Source organism: Aythya fuligula, chromosome 1, assembly GCF_009819795.1.
Source record: "Aythya fuligula isolate bAytFul2 chromosome 1, bAytFul2.pri, whole genome shotgun sequence".
NCBI classification, from domain to species: Eukaryota; Metazoa; Chordata; class Aves; order Anseriformes; family Anatidae; genus Aythya; species Aythya fuligula.
Window position 1 is genome coordinate 125,028,959 of NC_045559.1, and position 19,846 is coordinate 125,048,804.

The following is a 19,846-nucleotide window of genomic DNA, read 5'->3' on the forward strand; positions in this document are numbered from 1 at the left end:
CTCTCCCAAAGCACATTTTTGTCTGCTGTGAGAACAGGAGTTAACTATGTCTTCCTTGCTTGTTTCACACACCACATTCAGCCTGGACTCCAGCCGCACACAATTAATCTGTATTCAGATAAAATACAGCCAGGTCCAACCCTCAGGCTGGACTTTCCTCCCTGTTATCTCACCTTTAAAGTGCTTTTCAGAATTCGCAGCTGGTGTAGTTTTTCATTGACTACTGGATCGCTACATCTCTTTATAAAAGATTTCTTATACTCCAGCTTAGTGGAAATCCGGCGGTCTCCTAAAGGAGACAGGCTGGCCTGCTCCAAGGCTCTGTACAAATCCTGCAAGGAGTCTGCTGCTTTTTCTTCTATAGTTTCAACTGTAATGAGGAAGGGGGAAGAAGAGGAGGAAAAAATAGAGAAAGGATCAGTGTATCATTAACATGATTATACGACAATCTACCCAAGCCCTTTGCAAAATGTTTAGCAGGCTTAACCAGACCATAAGGAGAATATTTCACACCTCCTAAGTTTCAAGAAGTGAAGAGAAAGTGCCAGTGAAGTGCCACAATGAGCTGAGCTGAGTGGTGACCAGTAGGTACCATGGCAGCCCTGGGGGAGCAGCCAGCTCCATCCCTGCTGTCCCTCGCACACTGACACTCCTGTGCACACAACAGCTGGCCACTGCCTGTGCACAACCTTCTGTACAGATCCAGAGCCCTCTGGACCCTCCCACCCAGTCTTGGATTTCATAATTGTGTGTGTTTTCCTGCCCTGATGTGCCTTGCCTAATGTTTGGTTTCAAGCATTACTTTTATCCCATGACTGACCCTGCACCAAGACAGAGACATTTTTACTGGCTGAAAGCTCAGCACATGGTGAGGTACCCACATGTTGTGAACCTCAGCACTCCCAGGTGTTTAGAGGTTTATTTATTTATTTTTAATGTTGCACAAACAGGGATGATAGCTAGTGTTTAAAAGAGACATTGCTATGCTGTGAACACATGTCCACGAGGAGCTACCTGAAGCAACCTCCTGTTGAAACCCCTACCATGCAGCGCAGCAACTACTCACCTCAGGCTCACGCAAGAACTCCAGAGATCAAGATCTCCACATCCCATCACAAAAAGTGTTGGCATTTTTATAGTTCTTTACACAGTTAAAGAAATTTGTGGACAGCAACTAATCTTGATAGATCTCTCATCAGTTTATTCCTCTGCCCTTTTCTGGAGGGCAGTTTTTAAAGCATTCATTTTTTTTGTTTTTGTTTTTAAGAGACATGAAGACATGAAGAAAGGTTAGAAGCCTTTTATTGATGAAGGTGTTTTGGGTCTGTACAGAGCTGTTGAGTTCCCTCGGTTGATATATATTCGCTCGTTAAATCCTCCTGTCATGTGGTACACTGCTTGGAGAACTGAATTCAACACTATATGGCCAAGCAGAACTTGAAGAAAAATATAAATGAGATGCAGCTCTTTCTTTTCAAATTCTTTCTTATTAAGACTTCTAATGCGTTAAAGGGCAAAGCATTCAATAGCCAAATACTTGGTTAAAATTCTCCATAATCTTGATTTTTATGTGTTCTTTAAAATTCCCTGCAGCAATAAGAAATTGGATGTTTGGAGTATTTCTATCAGTTTTCTCTCAACATTGAATTCCACTAGTCTGAAGTTGGGGAATGGGAGAGATTTTCTAAAAGGTAAAAACCGACATCTAACAGGAGTATTTTACATCTGCTTCTCTCCTATTCTCCCTTGCTACGCAAAACAAAAAAGATCCTTCCTCATGTTTCTTCTTCAGCAGCATAACTGCTTTGTATCCTCAGGGGTTAATACGGGGAAAGTCTACTGAAGGAGAGAGCCAGTGCTTTGACTCCATGTCACTGTAATTTATTCTGCTAGGGTGAGCAAGAGCCTGGACCAGCACCCAGCCACCACATCCAGGCTTGCCACTGAAAACCCGCAACATCCCAAAACATGAAAGGTCCCCACCATGGCCACAGACAAAGTTTGGGTTCAACCCCGAGGTTGCACCTGGAGTGAGAAGTGCCTATAGCAAACCTGGGAGGCAGCATGGCCCCTGTAGCTTCAAATGCCAGGTCGTGGGGCTAGTGCAGGCCTCCCTCCCTGCCACCAACCTCCTGGGGCTCACCCCTCATCCTCTCAGGCATGCACCCCAGTGTGGGTGCAAGAGGGGCTATGGACGGTTGGTGGGACTGGCTCCAGGACTGCGTGGGAAGATGCAGAGCACTACCGGGACACAACATGGGCAGAATTAGGCCTCAGCCTGGCTGCCCTCGAGCAGCACTGGCTGGCAGGTCTTTGAAACGCCTCAGTGCATCGCCTCTACCCAGCTGGGGCTGCCTTCCCCCGGGAGCTGTCACCGCTGTGCTGTACTTATGGGAGGCATGTGGAAGAGGGAACAGGATCTGCTAGGAAGGCAAGAGCAGGGAAGACAAAGAGCATGTCCCTTCCTTGAAGTGCCTCACTGCTGATGACACTCGGGAAGCACAAGCAGGACAAGAGGCCACCTCTTTCCACCCACAGCTGGGGCGAGGGTGGCACATGTCATGCTAACACATCCCAAGCACTTGAGGTTTTCCAGAGAAACACTGAAAGTGATGGTACTTACTCTCTCAATGGCTGGAGTAGGCTCTCAGTAGGCGGGAATGAAATTACACACAAATCTCCCCTCCCTCAACCTTCTGCTAAAGGCTTTGATTGATTTCCTGTGGGCGTTGGTGCAAACCTTGGTGCCATAAAGGATCTGAGATACTTGATGAAATATAAAGCTGCGCTATAAAAATATATATAAATGTAATTTTTAAAAAATGGTGTATTTTCATGCAAGTGATATACTATTACAGCAAAGCTGTCTTTTTAAGGAAAGATAAGGCCTTGGGTAATGCCTTCTTTATGAAGAAAATATGGCCTAATGGGATTTGCAGATGACCTCAGAAGAGCAGCCAATGCAGCAGGTTGCAATTCTCCCTCACTTGGCTGCTGAGTCATGGGCTGCAGCTCCCTGGCCACTTCATTCCTCTGAATACATCATCAGGTGCTCGTTTCCACACACTGACAGAAAGGATAGTCTCTTTCTGAAACAATAACATTGTCCCCTGTCTCACGTAAGCCTCAGAGAACTCTGTAATTTTGGGGCAGAAATGAAGTTGCATAAACTCTGCAGCACACGGGATCTAAATTCAGAACCATAGCTTCCAAATACAGGAACACATAGGTACTGAATTTTGTAACAACAAAGCTTCTGCTGTGTCTTCAAGTGAAGGCAGAACCATTTGCATTAAATTTAGGAGCTGTAAGATAGCTCTAGGCTATTAGACTATTACAGTCTAGTAAATGATATGTTATTATTTTTTTACTATTTTGCTTTCCACTGGGAATAGTTTCTGAACTTCTTGTACTTTGCTCTCACTTCTTAAATGCCATAAATATCTGTATCTACCTTTACATTTTCTCAGGAGAGGAAGCTGCAGATTGTGGGTGAAACTATACAAAGTCTGATGGTTTTTTGTTTGTTTGTTTGTTTTTCACACTATTCTCTTGTTTGTGTTTAAAATGACTAAGCCCTGAACTCCATGAAGCAATGTGTAACTACCTCCTGGTTCCATTGGGCTATTAACCTTTCCATTATTTCCCTCTTAAAAAACAATATTCAAAGACCAATAAATAAGAACATCATGTGCTTGAGTGAAAAGTGATCAGAGAGAAACAGCCAGCCCTGCTATTTACATGGACTGAGAGCTGAGCGGTCTGTGCAAACCGATGATTCAGGAAGATGGTACTGAACTAGGCACATGTAGGTCACCGCTGCAAGCCAGCTGGATAATACATCCGGACACAATAATCTCTAGGTATGTATTTCTCACAAATCTTCTCTAAATGGCATAATGTAGTGGAGGTTTCTGCACTCTGTGACTCACTTTCCCTGTAAAAACTCAAGCTACTGAAAGCTTGCACAGTTTCTCCGTTTCGGTGAGGTACCAGATGAACCAGTGATTGCACCCGGGGCTATGAGTGCACACAGCTGCCCACACAAGGACCACACAACACTGATCACAAGCTTTGTCACCTGCTGTGCTGACAAAGTCAGATTTTTCAAGGGCTGAAGCTCTCCTTTAAGGCCCCTCTGTACTTTGCACGTGCCTCCTAAAGCCACCCAAGCATGTCCCGTCATCTTCAGGCTCCTCATCCTGACTGATGGATACAATTGCTACTCTGATGGCTTTCTCCATTTTTTCTGCTATCTTTTCTGCCAACTCCACAGCTTAGTGACACACTTTCCTTCTCTGTGCAACTCCTTGCATGCACGCCTACTACTCCAGTTGCAATTAGCCCTGCATTTCAACAACGTTACCACCCTCTCCAAATTGTGAGAAAGCTGAGCTGCCGCAAAGTCTGCAACAGAGAGCGAACAATGCACAAACAGACTGAAATCCCCTGGCTACACTGAAATCCATACTCCCGTTTTCATTCTATTTGGTGAGCTCACTGTCTCTGGCAGAGGAACCTGCTCAGCTCAGCTCTCTCAGGATATTAAGGAGGTTAGAACACAGTGCCAGTCACATTATTAAGCCACTGCTGTATCTTATTTTCCTTCTAAAAATCTCTCAGGGTTTGCTTCCAGTTTTAAAATCACACCTTTGCACTTCACCTTTTACACAGGGGAGGCACCTGTCTGAAGCCTCCTGGAGACTTTTGGGGACTGTCAGTAAATGCTCCACTAAAACTGAAAGCATTGTTGGCCTCTGGGACATGGTCCTAAGCTTAGGACGTGGTCCTAAGATAAAACAAGCCCTGACATCATCTCACACTGAAATCACTGTGGTTTTTTGTTTGTTTGTTTGTTGTGATTTTTGTTTGTTTGTGCTTTCTTGACCCTGTTGCATCCACATTGGAACAAGAGAAGCCATATAACACCTGCCACTGGCTAACTAGTAAGTGATATAATCCTAGGGCTGATGCAGCATTTTGCACTTTTCCTATGCCACAGCAGGTTGTGTATGCCACATCCAACCAACAGGTTAGTCAAAAACCACTGGATCCTGCAGCAATGCCACTGCCCAGTCATGCAGCATGCAAATACCTTCTGCCTTCAAGCCCCAAACTCTGTCTCTCCAACCATGAGAGCCATCATGCAGGCAGGGGCACGGCATGTAATGTGGCCAAGGTGGCCAACAGCTGGGCTGGGGTGGTGAGCTTCAGGGAATGGTCAGAGAAAGACAGAAGTGATGCACCCAAATTTAAGGCAAGAAAGAAAAAGGATAGGAGGATAGTGGATGTGGGTTTTAGCTGTGTTGGAAGGGAGAGAAGACAGCCTCCAAAGAAGCAGTTTCTGTTTTCTCAGTGCACAGCTTAAATGTACCTTTGCTTCTGTTCAGGTTAATGATTAGATTCCAAACTGCACAAGAGGGAGACATATCCAAATGCTTATGATGCAAAGAAACAGGAATTACAGTCATTTTTTACACTATTTGGGTGGATGACAGGCAGACAAAGCTAGCTATTTCCTTTCTCCTGGTCTACAAGATAAAAGGAAAGGAATGTTGAAACCAATAGCAGGAGACAGCTGTGTGCTGCATATCGAGTCAGCCCTGCACACATATGTAGGGAGCCCCAGTGACATGGGAGATTGGCCCCTGTTAGGAGAGCACCACAAGCCACATAGTGCAGTGTTTGAGCGTGGCAAGGTGCAGGCAGTGTGGCATACAAGGAGACATCCTTCAGGTCTACATGGAGGCCAACGGCTAGTCATCTGCTCTGGGTAACAAGGAGCAGATTTCCCCATTAAAGCACAAAGAGAAAACTGTCTTCTCTTACTCCACATTATGGCAAAATCAAGGCCTGTATGGGCATGTGAGTATATAGATGCATATGTATGAGTATATATACATGTATACATAGATGTATATACATATATATAAACATATACACATAAACCTATTAATGAGAACTTTCCATAAATGAAGAAAAGATTAAGCAAGCTTAAGAAAAGCTTAAGAAAAGCTGGGGGCTTCTTGTGCAATACCTGGCCTTTGCAGTCCATCTGTTATCCCTTCCCTTTATCTGCCCTTTTCTGACTTGTGCAATCCTCCATCCTTTTGGCCCTTCAAAATACTGACCCACCTGGCTGAAAGTGCAGGATTTTCCCCAATGCCTTGAGTTGAGGAAGGCAGTGTTTAGAAACAGACTTTGATACCTGTGTTTAGCAAAGTGGAGGATCAGAAAACTAGTATTAAAGTTGCATTATATACCACCCTTTCCTCTAAAGAGGAAGCGTTTCTTGGTTACCAGGATAGCTGTACATGGTTTCTATCCTCTCCTATTTGCTAAGCCTGCAGGAAAAAAGTATCCCCAGAGAGGTCCCTCACTGAAAGCACCGATGCGAGCTCTGCCATGCGCTGGCGTTTCCCACCTGGTGTACGAACCTGCCTCTCCTCTCACCTGCACGAGCACAGATTGGTCTCATCAAACAAAGTGAACTGTGCAGGCAAGTGGAAAACCCATCTCCCATAGGACAGATTTTAGAAGGTATTTCAGGCCTTTTCCACTGCAGCCCAGTTCAATCAGTAGTAGTTAGATACCATAATCACTTTTAAAGGACCTGACCCCAGCCTTTGTAAGGCCCAAGAGATGCTATTGCTGTGGCACCAAGGGTCTAATTATTTTTGTGAAACATTTACGGCACTAGTGGTTTTCTTTTTTGGATCAGTAGATCCCGGCAAGTCTCTTTTCCTCTCAGGTCACCTCTCTGGTGATATCAGGATGAAAAGCTGCCTGCTCCACATCACGTCCCTTGGAGCCAACAGCAGAGGGGCTGGCAGATGGCGGTCTGTGGCCTGGTGGGCTGGAGCACAATCAGTCTCCAGGCCCCATGGGACACTTGGGCTGGCCTTACTGGAAGTCTCAGGCCCATGTCAGTCACTGCTCTTCAGTTTTCCATGCAAGTGGAATTGGGTATTAAAATTGGCTGACAGTAAACCCAGCATTAAAAAAAAAAAAAAAGAAAAAAGAAAAAACACAAGCCGCGAGGTTTCTCCCTGCAGACCGGCATTGTTATATTGACAGAAACATTCAGGCATTTTCAACATCCACTTAGCAGTGAAGTACAGGTGCCAGCAAATGGGTTAATATGTTAGTGGAAAGGGAAAACACAGTCAGAGGGAATAATTAGCTCACTGTTCGTGTGGCCTCTTGATGGCTCTTACACACCTCAAATGAGCATCGGGAAAAACTCCTCATTTGCTTCCAGCCCTACTGTTTCATGAGGTTGTATCAGTGGGTTGTGATTTCAGAGAGGGCATAAGAATGAGGCTGAAATAACTCAGAGGTTTCCCAAAGTAACAGAAACTACAATCAGTGGCAGAACTTTTTGGCAGCAGTGTTATAATTGCATCCTTTGGTATTTGGACACAGTGCTCTGCTCATTAAGTTGCCTATGAAGAAATCAGTTTAACTTTCATCCACAGAACAGATTTTAGCGACTCTTTGGGAGAATTTTAACACAATGAAATAGGATATCTTGACATTTTTCTGTGCCACACATTGATACAAGTGCTGCTTAATTTTACCACAAGCTACCGATGTTGAAGTGAAATAAACAAGGCAATTACATTTTGATGGTACACTTCCCCTTAGTCCCCTCAGTTCAAAAACAAGGAAAACCTTTTTTTTTTTTTTTTTTAAATTTATTTTTTATTTACAAGGTAAGCCAGGATCTGAAGAGGACTGGGTAAACTGCTATACTTCTGGGGATGTTGTGACTTTTGAACAGGATGAGGCTGTCCCTATGAATCCATCCCACAAGCAACACATGGAAGCAATTACTGCTTCAGGAAAATATTTTTTCACAAACCTATGCTGTTACAGCATACGAAGTTGTGAAAGGTTAAGTGACAAATGATATTGGCCCAGCGACATTACTCACCACTCAGAATCAAGCGACAGTCACGCTTGCACAACAGCAATGCCTGTCAGGGTTGATGGGCTTGATACCTGAAAGCCAGCCTGAACAGAAGGGGGAAGTGCTCCCGGTGAGCAGCATCCACTGAGAAAATGAACTCCAGTTCAGGCTACCTCCCAATTTTGCCTATGTGGATGAAAATGTAACACCAAGTGACATTTTCAAAAGCACTTGCATCACTCAGGAGTCTAAATCACATTTCAACATGAAAGAAATGTGGTAAATCAGCGTGGGCAGGAGCTAGAGTCATTTAACAGCCATCTCGGTTACCTCTGTAATGCACGATAACTGGCTGGGGAAACAGCTCCTGAGGCATTTATGAAAGGGGCCCGAAATACTTCTGAAAATGTTGTCCCAGAAGATGTCTTATTTATTCAGACATTCTGATTTATTATTGGATTTATAATTGCACATGTTATGATAGCTGCACTGATTAGATCCCAGACTAATTAATCTGCACCCTGATTTACACATCATTTATTTAGGGCACGCCACTGCCAGATATTCAGCACCCCCTGTCAGCTGCTGAATGCCCATCACAACACCATGGTCTGTAAGCAGTGAACAGAGTTCAGTCCCCACCCGTACCTTTGAGAACAAATGCTATTACCATAGCAAGAGAAATTTAATGCCACGTCACTTTTCTAGTCATTGCTCATGTCATGTCATCAGGTGTCATAACGCCCAATAAGCTTGTGCACATACATGCACCTTAGCATCAAGCTTTCTCTCAAAACTGGCAGGACAGTCATCACAGAAGAAAGGTCTGTTCCCCATCCATTCGGAAGAATGTGTTTGCACACAAAAGAAACGAAAGAAGGAAGGAAGTGAACATCAGCCCTTACAGACAATGGCAAAGCTGAAAATTTTCTGGCTTATTTCCTTTATTAAGCCCAAAATAACACCTTCAAAAATCCTGACTTCATGAATAAATCAAATGCCTTCATTAAAGAAACATTACTGCCATTTTCTATACTTTATTTTAAGGCATACAGAAAATTATTTAACAAATGTGTATGCAATTAAATGCCAGGGACTGCTAATTACAGTCCTTCTGAATGCCTCTGCAAAACAATGATACTCAATACAATATGTTAGAAAGGGTGGGGAAAAGAAAGAGAGGAAGCTGAAGACGATCTAATTCATGATAGCGCAGATATATGCTGGCCTTTGGCTACAGGCGGCAAATAAGCCATCAGCGTAACCCAGAATGGCAGCCAAAGGACATTTAAGATTCACATCTTTGCTTCTGCTTCTCTAATTCATTTCCAAAACATTTCATCTCTAACTAATTATGGAGTTTAATGACAGAACGGAAAGGACTGGCTCAGGTTTCAGGCCATTCCAGCGTGGTTTTAATGATACATCCTTCAGATTGCAGAACCTTTATGTACTTAGCAGTGATTTATCAGCCCTGGCAGAGGCAGGTACTTCAAAGGCAACCTTATATAAAAAATAAATTCTGCCTTTGCCAAGCATTGGAAAGAGCACTGAATTAAATTTAAAAATCAATTCCTACAGACAAGAGAGTCATAAAAACTCAGTGGGTTTGTCTATTTGGCCAACAGGCAAAAATTTATGAAAGTACAATTTTGTAATCAATAATAGCAATACAGTGTATGTTTTTGATTGGAAAAAATTAAAGATGCCAAAACAACATTGTTAAATACTTAGGCTGATTCGTGACAGTCCCATTAAGCAGAAACACAACATGCATTTTGATGAATTTCCAACTAGTTTGTTATACTATACTTTTTATTTTTCAAAAAAAGAATATTAAAACTATTATAAGCTTTGTCACCTGCTGTAAGGCAGAATGATGTAATTTTATTCACTGCACATTTCTTGTTTGTGAGGCAAAAAAGCATAATTTACTTCTTTATAAAAGGGAAATATATATAACTATATATATATATAATTTTATTGGTATTAACATAATGCAATACCATACATTGAGCAAACAGAAAGAAAACATTTCAAAATACATTTTTAAAAGTATCTCCCCATAAGATAGTATGAAATATCAAGTAATTAGCATTAACATTATTACAATACACCCTTAGCCAAATATATTAAGGAAAATCCACATTCTAACCACAGAGATAGAGGCAAACATCAACCCATAGGGGACCCAGAACATAATGATAAATACAATATCTGAATCTACTTTGAGTGACATCCAGACAAATACTGGCCCCAAAAGAGCCCTCTGGAATCTGGGTGTTATACAGAGAATACTTTGTGCCTGCTTCGCCAGGCAGCATCACTCACATGGTTAAGTCCTAGAAGATAAAGAGGAACTGAAGAGTTTATCTGCAGAGTCTAATAAATCTCAGCGTGAGGTATCTTCTCCATCATCATCCAAACCAGTGTCAGTGTACCCTCTGGTAATGCATTACAAATCATTAGAGAAATAAAAGTCTCTGAAAGGTTTGTGCACACCTTCACTTGACAGAATACACTTAGTTTAGCATGATACAGGAAGGTAAAGTCCTTCACATTAGTGAAGGACGCTTAAATGGCACAATCTGTCTGGTTGGCCTGAATGGATTCACTGCAGTTCAGCAAAAGCAACATGATTTTAGCGTTACCACGGCTGAATCCCTCTTTAATTCCTCGAGGTCTGCAGAACAAAACTGAGTGACATCAAAGCCCTTCCCCTGCCAAGACCCTCTTCCCCTTCCGTTCTCCCATGCGGGGCAGTATTTTCTGCAAATGTGCTCCGTGTAGACTGGATCTGACCTTGTGCCTAGTCCCATTGTGGAAAGGGTGCATTCTTCAAAAGACTGGCCATGCCCTTTGACGCCTTCCTGGAGGCCTCATATCCAGGCATGTGGTTGTCTACGCTTTAACAGGTCTGTTCTCTTTTATAAACACCAAAGTTATTCAAGAAGAATTGACTTTCTGAACAGAGGCCATTAGGTTGCTTGCAAGAGGCTGAAGTTGAGTCTCCGTCGTGCCAATTCACTAATGATAAGTTTATCAACCTTTGAGTCCAATCGGTTCAGTGCCAAGAGAAGTGGATCCGATTTGACATGGAGAGGTGCTATCAACTCTCGCAGTGTATTAGCCTAATACGATAAAGCAGTGATACAATATGTTGAGAGAACGGTGATGTGCCATTATTTCCATATCATATTAGTATATTAGAAATACTATCATGCAAACAAGAGCAAATAGCAAATCTGGCATACAGTTGCAGCACTACCAAGCTTTTCTAATCTGCATGCAGGTATGCTCACGAGGACAGAGACATGGCACTGTTTCGGTGTGACATCTTGCTCTATCAGAAATATCCATCCCTGATGCAAAAGAGGTATTCAGGGCAGAAAGCTTTATATTCTCTTTGTGGATATGCTTTGTAAAAAAAAAAAAAAAAAAAAAAGGAAAAAGCAAACAAACAAAACACAAACCAAACAAACAGAACAGAACAAAGACTAAAAAAAGAAACAACACAATAAAACGAGAACAATACGCATCCTAACCAGTGTGGGTTGGTTTCCTCCATGCTTAAAAGACATGAGCTCATTTGGAAACTCTGGAAAAGGGTCACATGAATGAGGAGAAAGGAAGCAAAGAGTGTGCCCCAAATCCATCAAACATGCTATAAACAAAGAAAAATACCCTGGCAACAGCCTATGTATGAAATAGAATAAGAGGTGGCACAATGCAACCAGGCTCCTTTTGTTATTCTAACTGTCAATCCAGTACTGTGACATTTTGGGTGAAGGGTAAGATACAGAGCTACACATGATTTTGAAACTATCCCGACACTACAAGCACCCAAAAACTAGGACTTGAGAACCCACCAATTTTTGCTGACCTGTGGTAGCAAAGAAAAGAGAAAGAGAGAGGTGGAATAAGCAGCGTGTAACTAAGTTGTTTGCTGAAGAGTTTCTGCCTATTTGTGCAGTCTTTGCACAAAGGGCAGTTACAAAAGCCCAGATGGTTTCACTACATACCTTATCTTGCTGTCTACTATTATTTGTAATATAATATGAAATTTTCCATGATTTTCCAAATCCACTGTGTTTTTAGATCCCAGATAGAAAAAGCTGTGGGATGATTTGTTTAATAATCATAATAATAATAATAAAGTAATCCTCACTTTAGAAAAAAGTTCATCTAGGTAAAGCATAAAGATGTAAATATTAAATCCTATTTGATTGGTTAGACTTGTTTATGCCTATTTGAAGAGGTTTGTTGGTTTTATTTGTGTATTTTGTTTTGTTTTTTAAAGGCAGGATGAAAAAGGAAGGCAAATACCAAGCATTGCCATTTTTACTCTTGAGGATACCAGGAAAGGTCTGGGATAGCAAAAAAAGCAATGTCTCAGTGACAGAAGGCTCAAGGGGGAGAGAATTCCAGACAGAAACAGTGGTGCCATTTGGTCCACTCATGGCAGCAATTGCAAAATGAGTTTCCAAAGAGTTACAGTGTGAGCAATACTTTGAAGCTTAAAGAGAGTTCGGTCTCTCCTTAACTTCCGAGTTTTCCCAGGAATTCTGCGTGTCAAAAGGGAGAAGAGGAAAAAAGGGAGAGAAAAACAGTTTATGTAACTATGTCCTAAGAATAGCAGTCAAGAGAAGCTTTTATGTAACTTATGGCTTAAAATAAGGAACATTTGATTCTACAGCCAAAATGAAAGAAAACAAAGGAAAACAAAACCCCAAAACCTAAGCAAATAAAACCAGAAGAAAATAAAATAAAACCAAACAGAACCCAAACCCTCAAAAAACAAAAGCCCAAACTAGCATATTGCAGGACTCATTGGGTTAGAGGGAAAGGAGACTCAGTGGGCTGAACGCTTTTCACATTTCAGCCTGTATTATACTACTAATAGCCACAGCATTAAAAATAATGTTCTTGGATTTGCTTGGAAAAAGGTACTAAGTGAAAGAGGCTCCTGCTGCCTTGTAGGTGTCCATTCTGCAGCTTCAGGAGACCCAGCTGTCTCACAGATGCTGTTCCTATAATTTTATTGCTAATAATTTAGGAGGTTTGGTTTCACACAGGAGGTTAGGCATGGATGAAAGAAACTCCTTGTCATGAAAGAAGGTGGCTATGAAATAAAGGAGGGGTATTTTCATTAGGGCAAGGGTTTTACCTATCAGATACCTAAACCCTACTCTTCCACACATCCTGCTGAGGCCAGCTGGGTAATGCACCCCATGTCTGGTGGGGAGAATGTGGGGAAGAACTGTGCTACCTTTGCGGGCTGTAGGACAGGATGTTTTTCATGTACCTAAAATGCAACTAAATTTTTTATTAGACGATTCTGAAAAAAGACCTCCTGATAAGACATACTTCTGAAAAGGCTATTCAGTAATATTGCTAAGGCCTTTGTGGCACTATCACCAAACACCAGTAATTCTGCTGTGTCCCAGTTTGGATTAGTCACAATGTACATTAACCACCTTTCATTAGGACCTCTTAAGATAAGTACTACTATACACAGTCCTATTTATCTGAGGGTGAATATAATTAACTGGCACACTTTGGGGGGATTTCTAAATAGATTTTATTATTTTACTATAACACTTACTGATAATTACCAACTGTTCAGTATTTAGGGTGGATGCACACTAAGAGTTTAGAAATTCTGCTTTTGGTAGTTAGATTATATTTTCTTATCATTCTAAAATGCTTTTTTTTTTTTTTTTTGGTATCACTAGCATTAGCAAAATGATTTATGTGGAAATATCTCCAGCACATTTCCTTTTCCAGAATAGGGCTTTTATGTTTGTTTTAAAGGAGAACAAATACAAATAACAAAGAACAAGCAATGTGTTTTTTTAAATGGATACTTATTGACACTACAATTTATGAAACTCATGAGACTCGCAAACATTTTGAAAAATAAACAAAGTCTCATTCACATACAAAACTGAATGCAACCCTGTGAAAAAAATGAAGTGAATTTACTGCATTTATCAACCAAGTTACGTTTGTCTTATGAGAATAGCTTTACAGCAAATGACTTCCCCAGAGAGGTTACAGAAACAAAACTGCTTGCTATAATTGCTACATATTTCTTCAGCAAATACGGTCGTGCAAGATGTGAGGACTTGTATGTCTGAGCAAACCTGTAGCAATGGGAGGTCCTTTGCCCATCAAAAGTTGTGTGAAATTGCATCACGGCTGTGACCGACCCAAGCAAGTGCAAAGGGATGTTCCGCAGGCCCTTCCAGCCATGCCAACATGTCTCAAAACCCAACAAAAATATAAGCAAGGGAGAGGAGAAAGTTCTCACCTGAGAGAAATGTCTGAGTCACAACCATTAAGGTCTTAAAAAGCAACAAAAAAAGGGGGAGGGGAGGTGTGGAAGGTGAAGCAACTTTTTCCTCTTTTTGAGACCTATTTATAAGTAACAAAGGCACACACCAGTAATTACTAATGACGGTTAATTAAAGTTAGGGTTTTCACTTTTTTTTTTTTTTTAATTTTTCTTTTAAGAAAGTGCATAGCATTTTACTGCTGCCACTTGAGAGTATGAACTTTCTTATGAATGTTTAAATTATATGTTTTGTCTAAGCTCTGTACAAGGTGCCTACTTACTACATGGCAACTTCATGGTAAATTTGCTTTCCAGGTTGTATCATAGCAGGCTTACTGAAGCTTTAGAAAAGGAAATTTCATACCTTTCTTCTATAGTGCCAATCAGTAAAATTGTAACTGCATTTTGAATCTCTTTGCTTTCCTTCATTTTTACCTTATTTTATGTACATACTTCTACATCTGTGTATACATGCATAAGAGATGCAGATGAACATTGTCGAGAAGCTCCTTACTATTGTCTAGACCAATAATGAAACATGTTTAGTTGCTTCTGTAGTAAATCCAGTGGCAGCTAGTGGTGGGGTATGGTTTAGGAACGTGGCTAAATGCTGCTTGGCACAGACTCCCCTGGAGGAATGCTGGCAGGTTCATAAACTGCTCATTGCTCAACAGTGGAAGGTGACTACAGCCTTTGGGACTGTTTGGGTCACGGACAGGTGCCACGCAGAGGGTTTGGATGACACATCCAGTGCAGCATCCTGACACTATGCTCCCGAGTAACATATCTGCAGGTCACCTGTGAGAAGCTGGTTAGATGGGGAAGCTGGTTAGACGGGGAAGCTGTGACAGTAGACACTCAGTACTCAGCTGGAGACCTGAGTTACTACAGTGATGAGAGCAAAATGACATACAGGAATATGCTGTCTCCAAATGGCAAGTTCCATTTTTTTCCAACACTACTGTATGTTCTTTAGTGTCCCATGCACCCCTGCTGAGCTAAAAGCGAGAGCAAAAGAACACCAGGAGCACAAATACTGTACAAGAAAGCAGCACAACAAGAAAGCAGGACTCGGGGAGTGAGGAAGATGGGTGGGATGCCAGAACACAAACAGTCCCCTGTAGCGGTTCCTGCCTGAGGGCTGCACTCAGCTGTGTGAGCAGAAGGCAGCACAGAAATGACAGGGTTGTCATCTACAGCAGGGGTTCTCCCTTTTAACATGATATTCCTAAAGGTGCAGATGCGCCCTTGCTCTCCCTATGTGGACTTCAGACACTACAGTTATAGCTAAATAAACCTATACCTTAATTAATTAAATTAAAAAAAAAAAAAAGTAAGAAAAAATCTACTTAGATTTAAACTAAAAAGCACTTGGAGAAATGAAAAATTGTAGTTAAGGTTGTCTCATACATTACAGCACAACACCACTAACATATGCATTAATACGCAGAATAGCATTATTCTATACATGATCCTGTCATAACCTGTGCACACATACGCTGACTTGTATCTAGTTCACCTCATGTAGAGTTGTTACTGGTGCGACAGTCCACAGCTCCAAGGCTGAGCAGTCTGAGTTGTGGCTCTGTCAGAAGTCAGCAGTTACTTTAGTAAAGCACTTTGTGTCATTACCATTGTAAACCAGTACAAATTGTTGCTCCCAGACTGAGGACATTGCCTAATTTAGGACAAAAACAGTGAGACTATAGAAAATCTGAAAAATATCCATTGTTATTGGTATATAAAAAAAAAGTGCATCATTCTTTTAGAATGGAGAAAAAAGCATGTGCTTGGAAAACCCTGGTCAGGCAAAAAAAAAAAAAAAAAAGAAACAGGCTAAAGTTCTTACAGCATATAGTTATTTATACAATTTTATATAAGTTCAGAAGGCACAAGATATAATTAAGATTTAATGTCCCAATGCACGATTCATGAATTCTGTGAATGTTATTCAAATTTCTGTATATTGGCACTACAATTGCTGGATTACACTGGAACTAGGTCACATATTTCTACAGGATATGCCCCATCTAAGAGAAGTCAATGTTATATTCAAAATACATGCAACGTTAGGTATACATTTAAAGGTGAGGTTCCTTTCAACCCAGTTCTTAGTACCGTCATAAGTTAAAGTTAGGCAATGGCTGCAAAGGCATATAAAGCTGAATTTAATCTACCAAATCTCCTGCATGGTTTATACTGAGAACAGCATGAAAAGACGTCTTTATTTCCTGATCACGAAGCAGGAACTGTAGTTCCAGTTTGTTTCCTAGTGAAACAATTACTATACAGTAGAAAAATGAGAGTTGTGCCTCCTGACTAATGCTTTGAACTTCAATCTTGGAAAAAAGAAAAAAAAAAAAAAAGAAAAAGAAAAAGAAAAGCATAAGTAATGCACTACCTTTTTGCATTTGTATCACCCAATTTTTTCAGTATGAAATATTCAAAGAGAACTGGTTTTATTATTGCAACAGACTATTCTCTACATCACCTTTATAAGCAGCATATTTCTTGGAATTTTTATGCATTTACTCACTTGGGGCTTTCACAGGAAACAGAAATGTATAGAATTACAACACATCAAATTTAAATTTTTAACCTTGAATAGTAGAGACCACTTTAGATAAAGAGCACTAAGAGCACTTTCATATCCCAGAGAGAAAATACCCCAAGAGAGAAAATAACTGATGCTATTTTGACTGAGCAAAAAGTGGCATCTCCCTTCTTGTGCATGTGTTCTGCTGAGGCTCTTGAGTGGCTTTTGCTGCAATGCTCAGCATGGATATTGTGAAGACCTGGCCAGGTAGGGAAAGTTGTGAGGGCAGATTATTATCATTCAGCTCACATTGAGATATTTTAATCAAATTTGGAACTCCCTGGAGATGAGCACACACAAAAGAAGGAGTATGTGATTACTCATCTGGCACTGCCATCAACTCAAATTTTGATAACTCCCCACTCCTACCTGGTTATGCTCCATGTAACAAAGGCAACCTGTTCTCTCTCCTCACACATTAATTAGCCTGTGTGGGATCAGTTAACCCAGATTGCCTGATTGTTCCCAGGCAAGTCATATGGTTCTGCTCCAACTCTGGTTTTGATTCAGACAGGTCTCTTTCAGGCTCGAGGAGGACCATATTCAGCAATACAAATGTTATCAGACCTGAAACCCTTCCCTCTGATCATCAAACTGAAAATACAAGGCACAAAATTGGCATATTAAGAAACTGCTTTTAGAAAGCTTGTTTCTAATTTGCTTGGTTTCTGCAACAACAATGTAGAAATCTCCTCTCATGTTTTAAAACAATGATTCAGCTGCTTTCTCAGGTGTCCCGAAAGCCCATCAGACAAATGCAGCAGTTAGCTGCTTGTTTTGCTACAGTGAATTCAGTACCTCCTTGGAAATATAAAATGAAGGATTAATGATAAAACATTTCACGTCTGGTAGATACTGAAAGAATATATCTTCATCTGGTGATTTTTTTTTAATTCTTTTTTAAATAAAATTATCTCTACATAAAAAGCTTATACAGAAGGTTTTTATGTAAGGTATCCTTCTAGAAAGCCAAACATTGCTATGTTTTTTGTGTATAATTGCTTGTATATTTTTAACATGCAAGAGCTGTTTTCAAAGGTGCTCCAAAATTTTTCTAAAAGTATATCCTAAGACTATTATATTCCAAAAATGCACTCACCAGTGTAATTAGAGAAAATCAGAGTTGAACATGGATTTCATTAGGCTAAAGGCTCCTCTTACAGGAGTCAAATGTTGAAAATGTCAGAAGTTCCCCAGTGTATTTCAACTTTAAAGATAGCAACAAATAACAAATTTTAAAATTATTTCAAATCCCTGAACATGCCAGAGTGAATATTATCTCTTTAATTGGATAGCATTTCTCCAAGCTTGCTAAGAAAGTAATTCTATGCACAATTTAGGAAGCAGAAAGCAGCAAACTAATCAAAGGAGCCTTTTGTCATATCACCTTTGCATTCAAGCTCCTTGTTAAACACCCATTCAAAAAAAAACACAAGGAGTCTCTCTTCATGCTAAGGTGGTGGTGACTGGGGGAAGGTAAAACGTACTTGTCAGGCTGTTTGGGAAGCCCAAATGCTGCTTAGGGATTATAGGCCAGGGTTTCATGGCTGTGCGATGCCCCGTGATGGGGGAGATCTCAGCCCTGCTACCCGGCTGCCCCATGAAATCCAGACACCCACCAAAGACTCTCTTGAGGAGAGGATGAGGTGTGCTTGGCATGGGAGGGCAGAATCCTGCTGCTGTCTTGGTGCCCTGACCTGTGGGGCTGTAAGAGGAGACATCACCCTTCTGGGGGTGATGGAGCAGTGCAAAGGGCCCGCCAGCATGGCCACGTGGGCTCCCAAGTACCAATTGTGCTTTTCCTGCTCAATCGCCTTCACCCAGCACTTTACAAAACCTTCAGAGATGCCAAAAGTGTTCTTCTTTCGCAAGGGTGTGAAAACAGGATCTTCATGGCTTTTAATTGGAAATGAGAGGGCTGTTTTCACAACTGAATGACTATGCTTGTTACTCTTATTATTCCATCTGGGGTTTTAGAGCAGAAGACCAGAAAAATCCCTTTTTCTTTCCTCAAATCTTAATGTATGAAGACTGATGAAAAGGAGAGGAGCCCTTCCCCAGAGCACAGTCCAGCTGCAGATAAAAGGGGCACTGTGGCACAAGATGGCAACTGGTTGACCTGAGCCCATCAACTTGGTGAGGAAGAGGAGCAGGAGGAAGGCCAGCCCTGGGCGGGAGGGAGCGTGGTGGCTGAATCCTGCAGCTTTGTTGCTGCAACCTACCCCCAGAGTTGCCATAGCAATTTGCTGAGAAGTGGAGACGCATTTCAAAGGTAATTCATACCAAAAAAAAAAAAAAAAGACACATCAAACCAGGTGATGGCATTGAGCACACAGGAGCCCACTCCCCTGCAATCCCCAGGTGAGCAAGCAATACTGCTGCTCTGCAAAAAAGGTGCAGGGGGGGTCCTGCTTTGTCCAAGGGAGAAATGATCAAGCACCCCTTAACGCTGTTGGGGGTTCACCTACAAAAACAGATAGCCTTGGAAACTGTCAGTTAAGCCTGCCTGGCCCAAGAGGGTGGTCAGCCCGAAGAGGCTGGTTCTGAGGGGCTTCTTCTGTCCAAGTGTCTTCTCTGACCAGTCACTTGTGCTGTCCTCTGTGCCTTAGGTAAGCTCTTGCACGAGCCTGGGCTGTTCTACAGGGGAAATATTCTCAGCAACTGGCTACTCACTTCCACTTCAGATTGCTCAATCAAAACATTGCCACTAACCAAGAAAATATTAGCACCTCTACAGCCTGGAAAACACGGAATAACATCTAACTAAATTCTGTTCCTATCCCACTGTAGCAACCTCCCTCCTCACTGAGTAATTTCTCAAGCCACTCAATTACCTATGCCCACTATTCATTTCTTTTAGTAATTATATTGTCTCTTTAGCTTCCTTCTCCTTCACAGTCTTTTATGTGAACAAGCATTACATTTATCTTTTTATGTATCGCCTACATCAAAATGATGCCTTTATTTTTTTCTCTGTAAGGCAGAACCACCTTAACGGTTC

General features: G+C 41.4%; 1 protein-coding gene across 9 annotated transcripts in view; it reads right to left on the bottom strand.

The window, feature by feature from the left end:
* Positions 1–19,846, bottom strand: part of CNKSR2 (connector enhancer of kinase suppressor of Ras 2) — a 220,823-nt gene that overhangs the window by 5,454 nt on the left and 195,523 nt on the right. For 5 of the 9 annotated variants that reach the window (XM_032202189.1, XM_032202172.1, XM_032202162.1 and 2 more), the window contains one exon: positions 8,918–11,043. In XM_032202189.1, the coding sequence (XP_032058080.1) occupies positions 11,039–11,043 (5 nt within the window). In that variant the 3' untranslated portion in view covers positions 8,918–11,038. Of the gene's footprint in view, positions 1–173; positions 371–8,917; positions 11,044–19,846 lie in introns of those variants that run through there. The other 4 variants (XM_032202209.1, XM_032202225.1, XM_032202198.1 and 1 more) reach the window with 1 other exon arrangement.